Raw genomic sequence first — 21,284 nt, 5'->3', positions numbered from 1 at the left:
ACAATTCTACAACACGGGTAGGACCTGTGGTTGCTGAGTTAGTCATCTTTAAACCCTAAAAATCAAGAAAGAACATGAGTCTGCGAAGCGGTACAATGTAGTGGTTAAGAGCATGTACTTGATTAAAGTGAAATATGACCAACAGCTATGAGTTCTGGGGACAGCGATTACATCTGCCTGTAGGGCAGGGACACACACAGAGAAGGTGGTATGGAAATGGAGTCTCAAAGGACGGCAGGATTTCAGCCGGCTCAGTCGTGGTTGGGATGTAAGAATGGGGGTAAAGAGAATCTGTCTTGCCTGAAGGAACAGCATGTGGAAAAGCTAAAGCAAGTTAGGAAACACTGCTTCACTCAAGAAGTATGTGTGAGTGTCTACTCTATTCAAGGCACTGTTCCAAGGAGCTAGAAAAAAAACAGTCCCACCTTCATGGAATTTACAGTCTGGTGGAGAGTGGGGTGATACAAACACATGAATATTCAAATATGTAGTATGTCAGCTGTGATCATGCTACTTAGAGAAATAAAGCAGAACAGAGAGGTTAAGTAGGATGGTGAGGGCAAGTGTTGTTATTTTAACACAGGATGGTCTGGGTGGACCTTAAAATGATGAGGTTGCATTAAGCAGAGATTGTAAGGGAGTGTGAGGGAGTAAAACACGCAGTTAGGAGTGATACGGGCAGAGAGGTAAGAGCAAGTGCAAAGGTCCTGTGGCAGGATGTGGTTGATATCATACATGAAAAACAAAGAATCAGTGCAGCTGGAGAAACGTGATAGATGAGGGCAGAAAAGTAATAAGGAGCAAACAAATGGGGAATAGAAGTGGAATATGGAGTCAAGAGAATGTTTTCTCCCTCCCTCCCATTCTTTAAAAGAAAGCTATTATAGCATATTGTAGTCTTCAATGATTAAATAGAGAAAGAGATCTGTCAACATAGGAGGGGGAAGGGAGAATGGCCAGTCTTGTGTCCTAGTTCACTGAAGGACCTACATGGCAATGGGTGTACAGGGGGAAAACAGCTTTATCTGCTTCTCTACTCCGTTAAATTTGTTCGTGAACTGTTCTTCCTTGTCTTGGGATGAAATTTCAGGTGGATCCATAGTATTTCTACACTCTGAATTAATACAAAGTCCTTGGTCTACCTTCAAGCATTAAATGTGTATACTCCATTGCGATATTCAAAACCACCATCTCATCAAATTAAAAAAATTTCCCTCTTACAGTTACAGTTCATTTCAGGCTTAGAAGCACACCTGGAGAAGGAGGGTGCGGTATACTGCTTCCTCCCTCCCTCTCTCCTCCCTCTCTTCTTTCCTTTTGTCATTCCACTTTCTCCTCCCTTGGCTACTGGCTGCAACTTGGACTGTTCCACAGGGGGCAGGGTGCCTAGGGAAGGTCTTACTTGACTGAAAGGGTTGTGGTCTGGCTTTAATATGTCCTCTGGGTGGGGTGCATGTCCAAAATGGACTCTCTCATAACGTGCTTTTGGTGATTCACTACAACAACTCTACTGAGGACTGTGTGTCACCCAACAAGTATGCTTGAAGCTCTCTTGCTCCCTAGCTCTGCCCCCTTCTCCCTCTGCTCACCTCTCCCCACAGCTCTAAGACTCGCTTACATTCATGGCCTTCAAGGGTAAACCCAATCAGTCCTTCCCTGAATCCTTTTGGATGAGCTCCCATTTAGGACATACCCAGCTGGCTCCCTTGTGCCGGACCCAGACACACCTCTGTCTTTTCTTTAGTGGATCCATTCCAAAAGCGGCACTCACTTTTTGCTTTGGTATGTCAGATACAATAGTCGACCTCGGGCTCCTTCCTTAGTGTTTACCTCTAACTTTTCCACCTTTATTTTATATCCTTGGGGTGGCTTTTAACACTAGTTTTATAATCTTTTAGCAAGCCCTGCATAGGTGGTCAGGTCTCTCCCAAAAGTTCCAGTAAAGGAAGACCCCGTTGTAAGATCCTGTTACACATAGCTGGAGGAGAGAGCATATATGGTGGCCAGAGCTGGCTAGGACTAAATATACGAACCTTCACATTCCAAGCAATGGGAAATCAGTGAAGGCTTTTTGAGCAGAGTCCCAAGTCAGGAAAAAGGAATACATTTCTGGACACTGGACATTCTAATGTTAGGTGTTACTTGAACAATAAATGGAATCCCTTTTGAAATGGGAAGTACATATAGGGTTAGAACCACCAACCACCATAAAGTATTTAAAACTACTAAGACATTCTTACCTAACGCCAGTTTTCTGATAACCAACTTCCCTCAGTGATTCACCAATAAACCTGTATATATCCTTACTTAGGCTTTCAAATTTGTCTTCTTGGAATGTAAACTTTAAGCCTGCCACTATACCTAAGCCCTGGCCAATTTAATGCTGGAATTCTGAACCTTCTGGTCACACACTAAGACAATCCTTTGTGAATACTTTTGTCTTGATTGAGAATAATCACTTGACACTTCATGGACAAAATGTATAAATTGAAAGACATTGGCATGGAATAGCCAACTTTAACGGGAAAAATGAAATATGCAATTATTCCATTAAAGAGAGTAGTTTATTTTTGTCCTGACTAAATCATCTTTCACCACCCTGGCTTCAGCTCAAATCAATGTGAATCTTTAGGGGCAAAGTCTAATAGACAACAGGAGAATGTTCTGTGTGACTCATTCATTAATTCCTTCATATGTCAAATGACCAGCTGACTGCTCTAGGTGCTGAGAGGATGTAAGAACGGCACCACTATGAACTCAATTCAACGTACGAGGGGTATGGGAAGTAGCTAGATTTTTTGGTTCACTTTGAAAAATGTATTAGCTCACTTTAATTCATTCATTCAACAAATACTTATTAGGTATCATTCATTCATCCATTCACTAATTCATTCATTCATTCATTCATTCATTTAATATTGAACGCCTAACCAAGTCCCCAGCACTATGCCAGACACTAGGGATACAGTGGTCACTGCCCTCATGAAGTTCACAGTGCTGGAGCTCCATGGTTATGGAATGTCAAATAAAATAATCCTTAATAGTTATTCAAACACAGGCTCCTCATCATCCGTCCTGTATGCTACAGAAGATCATTTTCACAATTTCGTAAAGGAGATACACATATATACATATATATATGTGTGTGTGTATATATATATGTGTGTATATATATATATATCTCATCTCCAATAAATAACATGCTCACTGGAGAAATTTTAGACACCCTCCCTCTAATATTAGGAACAAGATTGCTTTTTATTATCCTGTTCAACATAATACTGGAAATATTATGGAGCTATTACTTCTGACAAACACAATGAGACAAAAATTAACAACAGCAACAAAGGTATAAAGAAGGGAGGAGAGATATAAAATTTTGCAGGTGATGTGATCTTGTAGATACAACTCATGCTGTCCCCTCTGCTTGGGTCACTATTTTTTCTAACCAAAGCATCACAGTTCAATATCACTGCTTTTCAGAAGCCTTCCCTGACCATCCAAGCCACATTAGATCACCTAGCTCTATAGTTTAAAAATGACTGTGAAAGATGTTATGCATGCAGAGCGTATAGCGATGCACATTTTAAAACTTAATAAATACACACATTTAGCAAGGTCAGAGGATATAAGATCAATTTTTAAAAATTAAATATATTTCTCTACTCCAGCAATAACCAAATAAGAAATATAATAGAAACCTAGATGCGATTCATAAAAACAATTAAAAGTCACTGTATAGGAATTTGATTCCTTAGTTTTATCTGTGCCCCTTTGTGATATATGAATTAGATAGAGTATAGAAATAAACTAATATATTTCATTTTTATTTATTTTACAAAAAGTATTTATATGTCACTTCTTTTCACAAAGGGTGTGGTAGGCTGAATAATGCCCCCCCAAGAAAACATACCCATTTCCAAATCTCTGCAACCTGTGAATGTTACCTTATATGGCAAAAACAAAAACAAACAAACAAAAAACAAGGGTTCTGCTGTTATGATTAAGGATCCTGAGATGGGGAGATAATCCTGGATTATCCAGGTGGGTTCTACAAGCAATCATAAGTGTCCTTATGAAAAGACACAAAGGAAGACTGACCACAGATGAGAAGAAGGCAATGTGACTATGAAGGCCAAGATTAACGTGATGTGGTCACAAGCCAAGGTATGCTGGCAGCAACCAGAAGTTGGAACAGGCAAGAAACAGATTCTCCCCTAGAACCTCCAGAGGGAGTCAGGCCCTGCTGACATTTGATCTTGGCTTAGTGAAACTGATTTTGGACTTCTGGTCTCCAGAACCTTAGCAAAATATATTTGTACTGTTTTAAGCCATGAAGTTTGTAGTAATATGTTACAGCAGCCATAGGGAACTAACACAAAGGGTTTACGACAATGTTAAAATGTCTTAAACATTTGATACACACACATACACACACACACACACACACACAAACAAACAAACACGCACCGGCGAACCCTCAAATACTCTGCGGGCCCTGTAGTGTCCGGCTGCCCTGCCCTGGAAGCTCGCTGGGCGGCGCACACGCTCACTCACACAGACACACAAGGTAGTAATGTATAAATAGAATGTCACGTAAGACTACTGAAAAGAATGGGAACACAGCAAACGAAGGCTGGATATTTTAACTTGAGTATTAAATTTCTCTGAGCTTCTTAGCTTCCAGGGTCAGAAAAAAAATATGATTGATTGTATAGCTTTTATTACTGGAAAAAGAAAATATACCAGGTTTAGATTAAACTTCACTTTTCCAACTATATGAATTTTAAAACAAATTCCCCAGTGGGACTTTACGTGGGGTACAATGAGTGACACATTAACTCATCAGCATGGTTACTGCACATAGAGGCATGACCTTCACATGCCTTTTTTTGTATTTTTAAATTTTTTATTCAAAAATAACTTTAGACCTATGGAAATGTTACAAAAATAGTACAAACAATTGTGGATACCCTTCACCTAGATTCTCCCAATAGTTTGCATATGCATTCTATACACACACACACACCACATTATGTGTTATGTGTGCATAATTTTTTTTTCTGAACCATTTGAAAGTTGCAGATAGAATGCACACTTACTCCTAAATACTTCAGTATGTATCTTATTTTAAAAATATTCTCATATAATCATAGTGTAATTATCATATCAGGAAATAAACACTGATATAAATCTATTATTTAATCTATAGACCTTATTCAATTCAATTGTGCACAAAACGTCCTTTCTAGTAAAAGTGAAAAAACGTGTCTCTAGTCTATGACCCAGTTCAGGATCACAAAGTACCTCTAGTTGTCATCTCTCTTTAATGTTCTTTACTCTGAAGCCCTTCTCCAGCCTTTCTTCATCTTTCATGACCTTAATATTTTTGAAGAGTAGAGGCAAGTTATTTTGTAGAATACCTCTCAATTTGAGTTTCTGACATTTCCTTATGATTAGACTCAGATTAGGCATTTTTTTTGCAGGACTATCACAGAAGTAATATTGGGTTCAACTGGCAACTTCTTGGGGACATCTTTGATAAGAGCCACGGGTAAAACATTTAATTTTATATAAAAACATAGCTTACAGAGTTAACCAAAAAAAGTTTCTCTCCTGTAAGCCTAGTCTGCTCAAGGAATGCCTGAGACATGCTGCTCTCTATCCAGATGGCTCTGCCTACTGCGCAGTAGCTGATCGGGGAAGATGAGGTGAGAAACCCAGGAAGCCTCTAATGCATCCACTCTGCAACCCTGGCACTGCCACTGCCAAAAGTGCCACTGACTTTTATCTCCTAAACATCTTTTAAATATATTGACTTCTCTCATCTCCTCCACCATAATCCAAGACAAACCACCATAATATCATCTCTTACCCGGACCCCCAATCTCCTATCTGGTCTCCTAGCATACACTCTGGTCTCTCTCCAATCTGTTCTCCAAACTGCAATTATTTTGATCCTTTGTAAATCCAATTATGTTACCCACTGTGTTAAAACTATTCAGTTTCTCTAAGATAAAAGACCTACATCCTTTACAAGCCTTTATAAGGCTTATAAACCCAGCATGCCCTGCCCCTTTTTGCTTCTCCAGCCATAACTTGTATCAATCCTCCCTCCTGCATCACTGTGAACCTGCCAATTTCCCTCCCATTATCCCGCTGTATTCTCTTCTTGGACCACATTCCTCTCAACCATCACCATGCAGACCCTTCTTCCTCCCTATCAGACTCTGCTTAGTTACCTAAACAAAATATCTCAGCTCAAACATCACTGCCTTTCCAGAAGCCAACCACCCAAACTGATAGTTTCACTTGGCTTCATGCTCTCATGATTGTTGCTCTGCTTCACATCACGTATATATCATACCTATAGAAGAGTGTATAACACATATGTGTCCATTTTAAAGACAGTTTATAAGTACTCATGCTCCCGTCAAAGCCTCTCTGGAAGGCACTGTTTTTCCTTAACAACCAGCACTTCTCAGCCATGTAATTAACCAGTGTGTTGATATTAGTGGCCATTATTTCCTTGCTTGTCTTTCTATGTCTAGCACCTATAGATTTATTCCTAACATGTATTGTCTCTCTTGCCTCTTTCTGAAGTTTATATGAATGAAATAACTCTGTAAATTTCTTTCACTTAAAATTGTTTGATTCCTTCACTTAAAATTGTTTGATTCATCGATGGTGTTCTATGTTATTGTAGCTCCTTCCTTTTAAGTATGCACACCACCATAGGAACATAATACAATTTAGATATTCATTCTATTATTGGTTGAAATTTGGATTGATTCAGATTTGGGGCTATTATGAAAAATAATGCAATGAATACTCATACTTGTCTCCGGGTACACATAGGTACATGGGTGCAATAGTTTCTCCAGGTTTTTACCTAGCAATAGAATCGGTGGAGTGCTGGATACCTGCATATTCACATTTATCAGGCAGTGCTTTGCTGTTTTCGAAAGTGATTGCACCAATTTATACTCCCAGCAGCAGAGTCCGATGTAAAGCACTTATCAAGGTCTGGAATGATATGTATTTTGTGACTGCTTAGTATCCACCTCCTCCACTAGACTGTAATTAAGGTCTGTGTCTGCTATGGCTCACCATCTTCACTCTACTGCCTGGTGCATAGTAGGCACTCAAAACAACTGGCTGAATAAAAGCAGGGACTTGATAAGTTTAGGTATTTTCTCTTTTCAACCACACTATATTTTCCTTATCTCAAAACGGTGATGATCATTTGCGTCCTACTTACTAGTTTCCAATGTAATGGTAGTAATCAAATGCGACTGTAGAGAGCAATCCAACAAACACAGAGTACATATTAAGTGTCCACCAATGTTCCACTACTATTGGACCCAAAGGTCCACAGACGGAACGCATGAAAGACTGTTGTCAACGGCAAGTGCTCTGTGAATGTATGTGGATTAAGATTACTTTGTAGAGGAAGACGGGGGTTTCAAATATCACTGCAGGGAAAACCAGGGAGACCAACTAATGCTTTCAAGTGCAATCCGCACCTGTGGCCCAAATTATTCACCAGCACAAACAAAAGAAGCTTGCTCCAAGCCCTGATCAGAACAAACACTTTAAAATGCTTTTCCCCAGGTGGCATCATCTTTCCTCTGTGCCCGGGCTCAAGGAAAGGCTAGGCAGAGAGCTGGATAAACACTGCACTCCGGCTGGGCACTCTGGGTTCAAAAGGAAAGTGTGACTTCGTATTTACACTGAAAGATCTGAGGCCTTTGTGGTTTCCTGTTTCATCTTGGTGTCTGTACTTTGGTTTCTGGGTTCGTCTGCACAGAGCTACAATTGTGGGGTCATCCACTGTGTCCCTTCACCCTGCTTTTCATGAGAAAATAAGAATTCTACAGTCTCTAATTGTTGGCAGATTCCCCGCAGTACTTTATCCACGTCCCAACTTCTCTCAGTGCGTCTGTAGCTAAGCCTGCAAGACGGACTTTCTTTAAAAGGATGGATTCAAGGGACCTCCTAGTGTGTCCCAAACTGGCAGGGACTACAAACAAATGACTGTCCAACTTGATTTATTACATTTTACACTACTATTACATTAATTTACTTCACTCTTACATTCATTGAGTGTAAATTTAGGGTTCCTTCTATGTACAGGGTGCTCTACTAGGCATCGAGGAAGCAATGATGTAATGATATAATTGCTACTCTGAAGGAGCTTAAAGCCATTTTTTCTGCAAGTCCCCAATTACAATCACTTGCGTACATGTTAAAATTACAGATTCGTATATACTCCTTCCTAGCAAGACTTACTGAATCAGACCCTGTAGGAGTGGGACCTGAGAAATTATATTTTTAAGGAGTTCCCCAGGTACATTTTATGCACAGTAACTGAGAACACTGGCTTGCATCTCAGTGGAGAATTTGCAACCACAATGGGGACTAGTGACAAAGAATCACAAGCTCTTCCTGTGATGAAGCAGACTTTCCCCAGCTGCAGGATCCTTCAATGTGAGTAAATGAAGATAAACCGCCTAAGGATGCAGCTGAAATAGCTTGAGGGTTTGCTCAGATATGTATCTGAGTTTTGGCCCCATCACTTACTAGCTGTGGGACTTCGGACAAATCACTCTGTTTCTTTGAGCCTCATTTTGAAGACGAGAACACCTGCTTTGACTGCCTCACTTGGTTATTCTGAGCATCAAATTTCACAAAGCATTTTACAAACTCTAAAGCACCAAGAAAGAGTTAAGTCATTTTATTATCACAAAAACTTTTCATAAACAAGAAAATAAAGTCAACCCCTGACGTTTCTCTTAAGCAGTCAAAACTATTTCTCTTAACCATCCCAACCTTTGTCCGCGGGGCCCACGTTCTCTTAAACATCATAGCTGTGTGTGTATTAAGTGGTTCCTTCCAGGTTCCGGCAGCTTTTTCTAAAAGCAGAGCTCAAGAGTGAACCCAGTCCTGCCTAGGGTCGCAGGATACGTACGTCAGGTACCATGTGAACACTTTCAAGGGATGGCTATAAAGACAGGAGCCAGGCAAGACCTCGCTTCCCTTGTCACTGTAACCTCTCTCACCTCAATTCCATCATCTCTTGTCGAGAAATGCAGTCTCTCAGGCCATTTTAGGCTGCTACCTTCTAATTATATTTAACTTTGGTCCAATCTTAACATATTATTACTTTTTATTCTGATCTAAAACATGGCTACTACATCTTTCTTTCTCAAATTCATCTCACACATTCATTGCGAGGATTAGAAATTCTATACACAAACTGTCTTGCACAGAAACTGGCACATGGCACTTCATAAATCCGAGCTATCATTAAGTATAAACATGTTCCTTGGTCATCCTTGAAATGTTGTCCCCAACAAATTCCTTTTTTATACTCATATACCATGCATAAACCTGAGTACCGAGTAGGCTTTTCCATTTTGAACATTTCTTTTTTACATCCAAATTTTACATCCTTGAACTTGTTCCTTGGTCATCCTTGTGTGTACTATCTATTTCACTTGGGATACAAATCATTTGCTATCTGTTAGCATATCTCTTTGTATGAACTTGTTATAAACTGTATGTTGAGTACGTACTATTTGCCCTAGAAACAGAGCATAGAGGACACTTTGCTCAGTGAGCCCGGGCTTGTGGGAAAGACAGAGAAGGACGAGGGCTACACTAGAACTGTGCATAAAGAGTTCTGAAGGCCCACGTAACAACATGTGGTGGAGCAAGGGAAGAGGAGGGCCTCCCGGAGCTGACACCTGAACTGGAACTTTGAGGAAGACACATACTTATGAGAGTGAAACGCCCATGTTCTCAGGCATTCAGCCTAAGCTCCATCTCTTCCTCACGCCACCTCTTCCTGACTCGGTCACCTCTCTCCATGCCTCCGTTTCCTCATCTGTACATTGGGGATCATGAGAACCACCCCAGAGTTTACTAGAAGTATCAAATAACATAGCAAATACTCCGTAAGTGTGACTTATAATGATGATGATAATTCTGGTGATGATGATACCATGTAGAAAGAAGATGCGGCCATTCCAGGCTGAGAAAACAACATGCCCAAAGGCCCAAGTTTCTTTTCCAGAAGAGTAAATATAGACCTCTACTTCTTCAATCCAAAGTATCCTAAATACCAACATATTTTTCATGATTCACTTGGTGATAAAATGTTATCTAACGGATCAAGCTATTTAGGGTCTATTTAACCTACTTGGTATGAATATTCATAAGTTTTACTGTAGAAATATTCATGTGTTTGATTATGGGTGCTACTCCAGACCTCACTGGCAGTTCTATGTACTATACTGTATATATACACATTAAGTTTCTAAAATCTGGATAGCTCTTATTCTTAACACATTTGGCCCAAAGGAATTCAGATCAGGGTGTGTGGAGGCACCTGCTAGAATACAGGATGAAAGGTGAAGGGTGACAGATGAGGCCAGAGGTGGGCAGAGCCCAGATCACACGTGATCTCCTGTGCCCGGCTAGGATTCAGGAGATTCACCAAGAGATTTTAATCGGGAGGGTGAAGCCATCGGACTTAATATTCAAGACTATCTTCAGTCTACCAGGGTGCTCAGGTCCATGCAAATCGGTGTCTTGCACACAACTAAAGAATGAATACATATATTAATATAATTGGCCATTCTCTCTGTGGGCTGTCTCTGCTTTCTCATGGGCCATTTCTCAAATTCCAGAGGCCCCCAGCCCTGTTTTTCAAGATCATAGCTAATCTGTCAACTAGCAGTTACATATTAACCTGACTAACATTCAGTTAATTCTAACACGTAAGCAGATGATAAGTGCATGAGTCAGGGAGGCCCCATGACTGGTAGGTATGTCAAGCAGATCCTGGGCAGCTGATCCATCATTCAAAAGCACCACCTAAGTAAATGTCCCTACAACCAACAGAAGCAGGTTCAGTCTTTGCCTGGCTCCACAAAAAGATAAAACTAATGGTGGAAAAGCCCAAATGCAAATTTGGCAAGCGGATCACGTTGGTACCTTTCCATCAGGTTTATGTACGTATTTGCTTTTGGCCTGCTTCAAGGTATAGTTCAGTGAAAAACTCTTCTCACGTGGATGGAATTTTGTGACCGCATTGATCAATGCTGCTGTGTCAAGGAAACAACCTAAAGCCCCACTGAAGACGAGACAGCGTGTACAGGTTGTCAATCCATCAGAAGAGGAAATCAAACAAATATGGTATGATTTGTTCTTCAACACATTTTGATGGTTGTTACCCATATATTTCTGTCTGTCCTTCAGTAAATTCAATATTTACTGGACCCATAACCACGTGTCAGGTACTACACTAACTGTAAGTGGAAATTGACTATTTTGTGATATTCTCCTGTCACCTCTATAAGTAATAAAAACCACATGCTGGCCTCATTCATAGTGTAACCTAAAAGATGGGCACTAAATCTTTCTCTTTCCCAAACATCACTCAACTGAATTCTCTAGAAGTTTTAAAAATACATGGCAGAGGTGAATTTTATAGTATGTGAATTACCTTTCAGTAAAAATGTTTAAAAAAAAATACATCACAGCATTGCAGTAACTTTCACCAACTTACAATTTAAGACTTCCGCTCTTTTTTAACTAAATATATCCCAAAGCTATAAGACCATGGCCAAAATGTCCACTCAGTTTTCCCATTTGAACGTTTTTTTTTTCCCCCCCGTTGGCAGTAGGGAGCCACTGAACGTCCATTAGGAAAGGACTTTCCATCTCAACACTGGCACTGATGGCTCAAAAAATTTCTCAGGGGTGCTTGAGATCTTTGATCTTTTAGATGTTACGTCTCCTGGTGCTTTAAGACTGATGAAGCAGAAGAATAGAAACTATCCCAAACTTCTCTGATGGCTCTGGGGACAAACAATATGAAAACTGAATTAACGTGAAACAAAGAGGCCCTTGGAGCACACAAGTAGAGCGGGAGAAGGGGATGAAAAAAATAAGGGGAAAGCAACAAGGCAAAAATACTAACCGCCCTGAACTAAATGCATGTAGAACAGATAAGCCGATGTGTGTGGAGGCCCTTGGCACAGTACCTGAGACTTTGTGAGGCCTCTACAACAGCGGGCTTCAGCATCTGTTTCATCCACACTGAACCACTGGAAAAGCACAGCCACTCTCATAACTGCGAGGTCGCCCCCAGCAGCCACAGTGGCAGGGTCTCCCACACAGCACAAGTGGTAAATAGGAAAAGGGAAAAAAAAAAAAATCGATGTGGTTTGCATTTCATGCTCTTCCAAACGAATACAAAAACAGCTTCATGAGCTGGGAAGCCTGCCGCATGTCTTCAAATTGCCTAATTCGGTACTTGACCACAGAGCAGCAGGGAAACAGGGAAGATTAAATAAGGAGTCTCATAAATACTGTCCTCCCAAGGGATGCTGGTGACAAGTGATGTTGTTTATTTTTATTGTTATCATTAGACTGGTGTCCTCTTGAAACGCAGTGATTTGAAAAACTAGGAAGAAGGGAAAAGAAGAGCCCTGTGGTCTAGTTGCAATCCAGCCCTCACTTTGCAGTTCTCACCAGGCTTTGGGAAAGATTGGCCTTGTAATCACTTTACCCCCATTCCCACAAAACATGCGTGCCCATGGCCAGCCCACCCTCCAGCCTCCGTCTCATTGTTCTGCTAAGAGCTGAGAGTATAAGCTCTGGAATCAAACAGCCTGAATTGGAAAGCTATCTCTAGGACTTAACTAGTTACGTGACCTTGGGTAAGTATTCAAGTTTCAGACCCGGTAAAATGAGAGGATAATTCTGATAATTGCATAAGGTTATTATGAGAGTTAGATAAAATAACACATTCAAATTTCTTAGCCCACAATAAACATGTAGTAGTGAATGGTCGCCATTAATGTTATTGCTGCTAATTCTATTTCTTCCCCCTGCCTCTTCTACCATTCTTCTGGGCAAGCTGCTGTCTTTTGTGGAAAGCTGGGATCAGGCCAGTAGAGAGACTGGCCTCTCCAGAAGCTTTTGTTTCTGATATTCTGAGAGGCCTTGTTTCATCGGACTTTGCTGTATTCCTGGTGGTATTCCAGAAGCATGAGACCAGACAGCCCTACTCACCTTTTATAGAAATGGAAGGAATAGCTGGATCACATAGTAGGTGTGACCTTTGTAAGAACTGCTAAACTATTTTCCAAAGTGGTTACACCATTTCACATTCCTACCTGCAGTGTGTGAGCCCCAGTTCCCCATATCCTTTTACAACTTTAGACCTTTTAATAAGTGTACAGCAGATCTCACGGTGTTTTTCATTTACATTTCCTTACTGATTAACGATGTTGATCATTTTCTCAGGTGCTTATCACTCATATCTCTTCTTTGGTGAGATGTCTGTGCCAACATTTGCCCATATTTTAACTGAATCTACTCTCTGTCTCCTCTGGAGCCTTTGATAGAAGCTATTTAACTGAAAGGGAAGAGCAAAGATTCGGTGGGGGGAGGGGGGAGGTCAGTCCCCTAAAAAGCTAGAACAAGCGCCCCCTTCCTGCACATTGGGTGATCCATTTAACTACTCTTTGCTTCAATTTCCTCACTTGTGAAATGGGGACCGGAATGGTGCTTCACAGGATTGTTGAGCTGGTTACATGATGGAGAGGACTTAGCACAGTGCTTGGTACACTGTAGGTGCTCAATGGATGGCAGCAACTAATACTACTTCCTGTCTCCTCATAATGACTGAGGCTGGGCCAGGGATGCTAAACATCCTCCACCAGCACAGTGCAGAGCTGTCCTGCCTCAAATACCAGGACAAGCACTACCCTGGCTTCTTTCGTGCATGAACTGGCTCTTGTTGGGCACTGAACAGCATCAACCTTGTACTCACGGAATCAATGACGAGTCTGTAACGTGTTTTCAGTTTACGTGGCTGCGGGGCACAGGGCTAGTCTCAATATGGAGAGTCTCCTGAGAATGCTGGTTCCTACAGGTGACATCAGCGGGTCCTGGTGAACTCAGAGGAAGCAGGGTACTTCATGCACAACCCAGTTCTTTCATCGGTAGGTGTAACAGTGCTCCTATCTGTACCAGGTGGACTGCCTTCCCTCTCCACCTCTCCCATGACCTCTACCAATGAACCCGCTAAAGAGACCAAGGCAGAGAAACTGGTCCCACTTGCCCACTGTCTTCTTAGCTGTGACATCCCACTAACAGAAGATCAAGAGTTCAAGGCATGCGGCTGTTCTCCCTTCCTGTGCTGGGTCCCTAATGGGCCTCCACATGCCCACATCCCATCCAGGCCGCAGAGGAAGTCAGCTGCATGGTGTTGTGGACACAGAAGGGGAAAACAAAGTGAAGTGAGGCCAGGGCCTCGTGCCTGAAACTGAGCTAGCAGGAACAGTGTCCCGGGGGGAGTGGGGAAAACCACGATCCTGCAACTATCACATCCTCTCGGAAAACGTCCTTGTCTACTGATGACTTGAGTGGGCCCTTCTCCTTATTCCCACCATACTCCAGTCACGTATTTACTGTGCTCACTGCCATTCTGTATTGCAGTTACCTCCTTCTTGTCTGCCTTTCTCAGTGAAGACGCTTTACCTTATTTATTGGAATGCCCTTAGCACTTAGCCAGGCAAATACAAGAAAATGTTTTCTTAATGAGGGATTGATTTAATGAATGATTTTTTTTAAATAAACTTTTAATTTTAAAAGTTTTAGATCACAGAAAAATTGTAAAGATAGTATAGCGAGTTCCCACATATCCCACACCCAGTTTTCCCTATCATTAGTATCTTACGTTATGTATATATGTCACAAGAAAGATACTGATCCATTATCACTAACTAAAGGCCTCACTCTATTCAGATTTCCTTAGTTTCTACCTAATGTTCTTTTTCGGTCCCAGGAGCCCATCTAGGATGCCACATGACATTCAGCTGTCGCATCGCTTTAGGCTCCTCTTGATCGTGATAATTTCTCAGACTTCTCTTATTCTTTGATGACCTTCACAGTTTGAAGAGTGCTGGTCAGGTGTTTTGTAAAATATTCCTCAAGTGGGATTTGTCTGTTCTTCTTATGATTAGGTTTTTTTTTGCGGGGGAAGATAACCAAGGTAAAGTGTCATTTTCTTCACATCAATGGTACTGTGTTTCCCCGATAATAAGACTTAGCTGGACCATCAGCTCTAATGCGTCTTTTGGAGCAAAAATTAATATAAGACTGGGACTTACATTATATTATAAAAATCCGGCCTTATATTATATGACCCAGCATTATATTATATTATATTATATTATATTATATTATATTATATTATATTATATTTTATTTTATTTTATTTTATTTTATTTTATATTATTATTACATTATATGACATTAAAGACCTGGTCTTATATTATATTAAAATAAGACTGGGTCTTATATTAATTTTTGCTCCAAAAGATGCATTAGAGCTGGTGGTCTGGCTAGGTCTTAATTTTGGAGAAACACGGTACATACTATCAACATGACTTACCATGTTGATGTTGACCTTGATCACTGGCTAAGGTAGTGTTTGTCAGATTTCCCCACTGTAAAATTATTCCCTTTCCTTCTTTGCACAATGTATTCTTTGGAAGGAAGTCACTATGTGCAGCTCACATTTAAGGAGTGGAAAATTACGCTCCACCGCCTTAAGTGGGAATAGCCACATACATTTTTTTGAATTCTTCTGCATGCGGAGATTTGTTTCTTCTGTTCATTTATTTATTTACTCAATCGTTTATTTATATAAGTATGGACTCATTATATTGATGTTTTACTTTGGGGTATAATCCAATTCTACTTTATTTTGCTGCTTAAATTGTTCCAGTTTTGGCTACTGGGAGCTCCCTGGGTTGGCTCCTGAGACTCCATCATTATTATTATTTTTTAAGCAAGTTCCTTATTTTCTGGTGTTATAAGAGCACCAGGCTCATCTTGTCTATTTCCTGCCCCCATCCTAGAATCAGCCATTTCTCCAAGGAGTCCTGTTCATTTTACTGAAGAACGGGGTTAGAAACCAAGATGTGGGCCCCAAGGGTACTTTTAACAACTAGCTGCTAAGGTATACTTGTTTCTAGGCCCTGTCAGATATCAGAGCTGGGAAATATGTTTTGTAACCCGTATACCTACACGTGTCTATAAATGTTCCCACATGTATCCTTCTGTACCTAAATAATACTGAACATGAGCTCATCCTGATGTCCCTAATTCTAATCCATTACCACATGGATCATTCTGGCCTTACTGAACCATTTGTAATAATAACACTGTATTAGATATTTTGTACTCGGTATAGTGCCAAGCTGTTTAAAAGATTACTTCATTTAATCCTTAAAACTTCATGGATAGATACTATCACGCACATTTAACAGAGGAAGAAACTGAGGCACCAAAAGATGTAGTTAGTATCTTACCCAAACTTACACAGTAAGTGGTAGGGCCAGCACATAAGCCTGTATCTTTGAGATTCCACGTCCACTAAGTGACAGAGAACACCCTCCTTACATGCATCTAAGACTTTGCAGAAACTTCAGTTCTGAACAATTTAAGATATAAACATAATTCCTAGCTGTCGCCAACTACTGTTCTGTTCAAAACTTACCTCTTCAGTACTTTCCCACCCTGTTCCCAGGGTTCTCTCCCCATCTGACATGCTAACTGGAAGACAACGTTGCCAAGTTACAACCTGACTTGACAGCACAAGAAAACGGGTGTTGGTGCAATGGCACGAGCAGCTCAATCTGACCCCATGACTTTTCAACCTCTGGCTAACCCCTGCTGTGTATTATCTTGGGTTTTGGTGACTTGGTTGTAATTAACTCTGAACAAGCAGCTTTGCTTTCATGGAGTTAAAAAAAGAAGAGTATTTTTTTTTTCTCTTGTTAATTAAATCATCTACAAGGAAGCTAAATGTGCAGCCCACACGTACAGCAAAGGCCTGATTAGTAAGTGTTATGTTCAACCTCAGGCTTTTTCTCCAGATTCCTGGAAGTAACAGGGATCATGAGATAGGGAGCTTCTAAGTATTCAGCAATACTCGCTTACTTGGACAGCCAGTCATCCATCCATCCATCCATCCATCCATCCATCCATCCATTCACTCATTCGTTCAGTCTCGGTGATCTAGAAAGAGGCAACCTGTATAGCACGGAATGTTTTGGGGAGTTTTGTTTTAATCATCCTACTGGATTAGAAACATCAGCAGTGAGCAGAAAGAAGAAAAAGAATCCTTCAGACCAGGTTGAAAACCACTTTTTGTAAAGCCCACAGCCCCCTCTGGTCCCTGTGTTCTGTTTGGTGAATTTTTCTTGACAGTTGGTGGTTTTATTTGCCAGAACCACAACAAAGGGGGTCCTTGAGTTTCCCTGGGAGTGTTTCCTCAGACCTGCACCTCTCCTAGACCTCACAAAGGTGTTATTGTACGTGGTTCGCTGGGCGCCCAGCACCTGAGCGAGATCAAAGACACTTTCCGATGCCAGCATGACCACAGTCTCGCCCTCACCACATAACATTAAAGCTGATGATTAATCCCCTTCGCCCAGAAGGTCCCTTCCCACTCCCAAGTACAAAGCAGGGTGGGGGTGGGGGCTTTATTTCCAGAACAACACGACCATAATAAACTGGCATTTTATGACCCTCATTCATTGCAACCAAGTGCAGCTGCCCATCACGGCCAGACAGTTGCTTCCTGTGAGCCTTTATATCACCCGGAAAGTGTACTAAGAATACCATTTCTGAGTGTCTATGATGTACTAAGTGTGCACACACATCATGCACATCCTCCAGCAACCCTGTGAGGCTGCCATCAGCATTCCCCATGTGGTGGGTGAAGAATCTGACGCTCGGAGAAGCTAAGTGGCTCATCTCAGCCCACAGGGCCCGAGAGTACACGAGCAGATGTTCAGACCCACATCTGGATGACGCTGAAGCCCACGCTGTCTCCACTCCTCTGAGGCCCATTATCATCTACACAATTCAGTGCGGCATCGAGAAGATGCACTTGGCAATGAAACGGAGCTAGATCCGTGCTCTCAGCTCTAGCTGAACAGCTCTGTGACCTTGGGAAAATCACCGGACCTGTCTGTGCCTTAGTTGCCTAATGTGTAAAACGGATCCTTTAGGGAAGGTATCATCCTAATGAAGAGACAAGGAGACTAAGGAGCAGGAATGTCACAGAGTCACTCATATTCATTGGATTTGATTCTGCTCAGAAATCTGAATTGAGTGGGGTAAAAGTGCCAGAAATTCAGACTTTCCAGGAGAAACTGGATGAGATGTGTCGCTGGGAAAGCGGAGGATGACTTAAATAGGTTTAGTGAGTCAGTGTTCAGTGAAGACAAGCTAGCAAGTGGAGGCTCACGGTGAGGGAAATAAGGCTGGCTGGCCTGGTGGGCACCTCACACTTCAGGCAGCCTGAGGCCCCTGCAGAGCTCTTCCTTCAATGACAGCTAAGCCTCACAATGGGGCTGCTGAGGGGAAGAAAGAGGCCGGGATTTTCAAACTGAGTTACAGAATAAGAATTTACCCAGAGACATTCTTTTGGGGGTGGGGGGGTGGAAGGGTCAAGGAAAGCTCTGTCCGGAAGTCCAGCATAACACAAATGTCCCCTCAGGAAGATGTCCCTGAGCCCGGATGCTGCCCAGGCAGGGTCAGTCGCTGTCGCCTTCCTGCCCAGCAATACCCGTACTAGTAACCGAGAGCTCATCCTTGGGAAGGTCCTACTTTATGGGAAGCACATTACATCACCTCATTTCATCCTCACAATACTGTGAGACGCATGCTGCCACTCTCCCCGACTGACAGGAGGCACGTGAGGCCCAGAGGGGTTGAGCGCCTCGCCTCGCCCAAGGGCCCATACTCAGGAACGGGAGGAACCAGGATGGGTAACCGGTGGGGCTGGCCCAGCATCTCTGTGCAATGGGAAGCCGTGGGTGAGACCACCTTGCACAATGCCTGGCACATTGCTCAGCATCACAAGTGCGTCTGAATTTATACGTGGAGGCCTTGTATTAGAATACCTGCCACAATTCTACCTCATCAGTGAGAGGCCCTACGTCACCCTTTTGTTCCCAGGGTTTAGCACAGCCTCAGACACACACAGCCTCAGATCCAGCCCCAGAGGATCAGTAAATAAATACATGTATCAACAATGACTCTACCCAAATACTTAATGGTGAGAAGGCTCCTTGGCTCCTACGGTTACTAAGCACAGTTTCTCATCGCCCATGAGTCCCTTCCCAGTTCACAGCTTCTGCCCTGGACTGTACCCCACTCTAATCCTTGCTCATGCCCCTGTGCCTCCCCCGCTTGCCTTCCTCCTCCTCCCCCACTCTCCCCTCTATTTTACTCATCTGGGAAAAATCCAAGGAGTCGTCCATCTCGGTTGAACAGAGTAATGACTTTTAAATAAAAATATAGTAGAAATGGGTACTTATTGAAATGGAATGCTTTCAGGCTCATGCATTTAAAAAAGATATAAATTTTAGGGCAGGCACTAAATTTTAACTGCAATCTTGGAGAAAGCTTTTCCACTAATTCATGGAGAAGAATTAACAGTGAAAATTGCTTATCAGTGTTCTTTTGCAGTCATGATATGCTGCCTGATTCTATAGATCATCAGGCTGCTCCCAGGGAGATAGATTTATATTGATTGAGAGCGAGCTCAGTGGCCAAGGAAAACAGACACCCCTCTACAGAGAAGTCTCCGCTACCCATTAGGGACAGAGCAGTCTGGGAGCAAGGAGTTGCCATCTTTGGATCCGGTTTCACCCCTCACGCTGCCTCGGATCTCTGGCCAGGGTGATGTCAAAGGCAGACTCAACCCTTTTCACACTTTTTAAGAACTTGGCCCCTGGAAAAAGATCTGGCAAATCTAAGCCAGGCTGTCGGAGCGAGAGATGGGCTTCCGGCTAGACAAAGCCTGGGTGGCAGGAAGGGAAGAAGCTGAGGGGGTAAAAAAAGGGCCAGCAGCTCAGATCTCCTCTGGGCTGCCCTCCCCTGAGTGTGCAGCCCCACCCTTGGCCTGGCAGACTCACCCCCATGTGACAAGAAGATGTTCCACAGATGACAGCCAACCGTGACGTCACTGGCTGTCCCTCACAGGCGAGGCCATGCCCCCTCACATCTGCTCCAATCACTCCTGTGAGAAAGCAAAACAAAACAGAATCCTCTTTAAAAGAAAGAAAGAAAGAAAAAAAAGGATAGCTAAAAACAAGCATAAAACACTCCTTTTCTTAATTTTATTTTTTATAACCAAACAACATTGAGAAAGCATTCCACGTGTAAGCCAATCTCAAAAAGAAACCAAAAGAGCATACTTGCCTGCCTTGGGAAAACTGAGGAACCTGTTCTGTTTTTTCTTTACTCTAGTCAACGCAGGGCATCCGACATTGTAGTAATAATAATAAATGCAATTAGAATAAAGGTAGCAGCTATCAGTGATTTTGTGCTCAATAAACATCAGGCACCGTACTGAATATTTACATGTATAGTCTCATTTTTTTATTAAGCCTGTCAGGTTAATATTATTAATGCCACACATGTCAGAGGAGAAACAAAGACACATGCAGAAGATGAATGACCTGTCCAAGGTCACACAGCTCGTAAGGAGCAGAGTTGAATAGAATCTGATTTAACACATCACATTTCAGTCTCAAAAATGGTTTGATGATTGCATCTTCTTGGCATGTGTCGGCCACCATTCTTACTACTACTTATTGCAGAATTACTACTACTTACTGCAGTGTAAAGGGCAGGGTGATGGACAGTGAGCTTCTGCTCAAAGAATGCCAGACAGCAGACAGTTTCCCATACATGGTATAAACTCAGGCTTCTCCTCCACACAGATTGTATTCCTGATACTTGCTGGGCAAGTGAAGTGACAAATGTGATGTGAGATCTGGGGAGATTTTAGAGCCTAGAACTGCCATTTATTCAAATATCCAGCAAGCACCTTCTCTGTACAAAACTATCCAGTAGGCATGATGTGGGAACACAAACATGCAGACATTCCAAACTACAACACAGGCGGGAGGTGGAAAGTGCTTGGGGCAGGACAGAGACGGGACACAGGACAGAACAGCTCCTGCTGGCTCCTCAGCTCCACGCACTGCCACCTGTGCATGTCCAATAGCAACGCTTTCTCATTGCAAGACCTGTGCATTTCCTCTCCCTGCTGCCTGAAATGCCATTCCCCAAGCTCTCTGTAGTGCTAACGCCTACTTATTCCTAACTCAAACATCACTTCCTCAGAAGGCTTCCTTGATCCTCCAGGAAAGATGGAGTCCCCCTGTCCAATGCTC

The 21,284-nt window shown here is 42.2% G+C and overlaps 1 protein-coding gene across 17 annotated transcripts in view; it reads right to left on the bottom strand.

Annotated features, from left to right (window-relative positions):
* Positions 1–21,284, bottom strand: part of FGGY (FGGY carbohydrate kinase domain containing) — a 386,336-nt gene that overhangs the window by 141,864 nt on the left and 223,188 nt on the right. For all 17 annotated transcript variants that reach the window (XR_016018635.1, XM_074334784.2, XM_074334788.2 and 14 more), the window contains one exon: positions 20,019–20,122. Coding sequence is in view for 16 of the 17 variants with exons in the window: in XM_074334784.2 (XP_074190885.2) it covers positions 20,019–20,122 (104 nt within the window). In the remaining variant the exon portion in view is untranslated. The remainder of the gene's footprint in view (positions 1–20,018; positions 20,123–21,284) is intronic.

This window comes from Rhinolophus sinicus, chromosome 14 (assembly GCF_057876585.1).
Source record: "Rhinolophus sinicus isolate RSI-liver-muscle chromosome 14, RSI-T2T, whole genome shotgun sequence".
In the NCBI taxonomy this organism is placed as follows: domain Eukaryota; kingdom Metazoa; phylum Chordata; class Mammalia; order Chiroptera; family Rhinolophidae; genus Rhinolophus; species Rhinolophus sinicus.
Note: the sequence above shows the minus strand (reverse complement) of the source record. Positions and strands in the feature narration are given on the sequence as shown.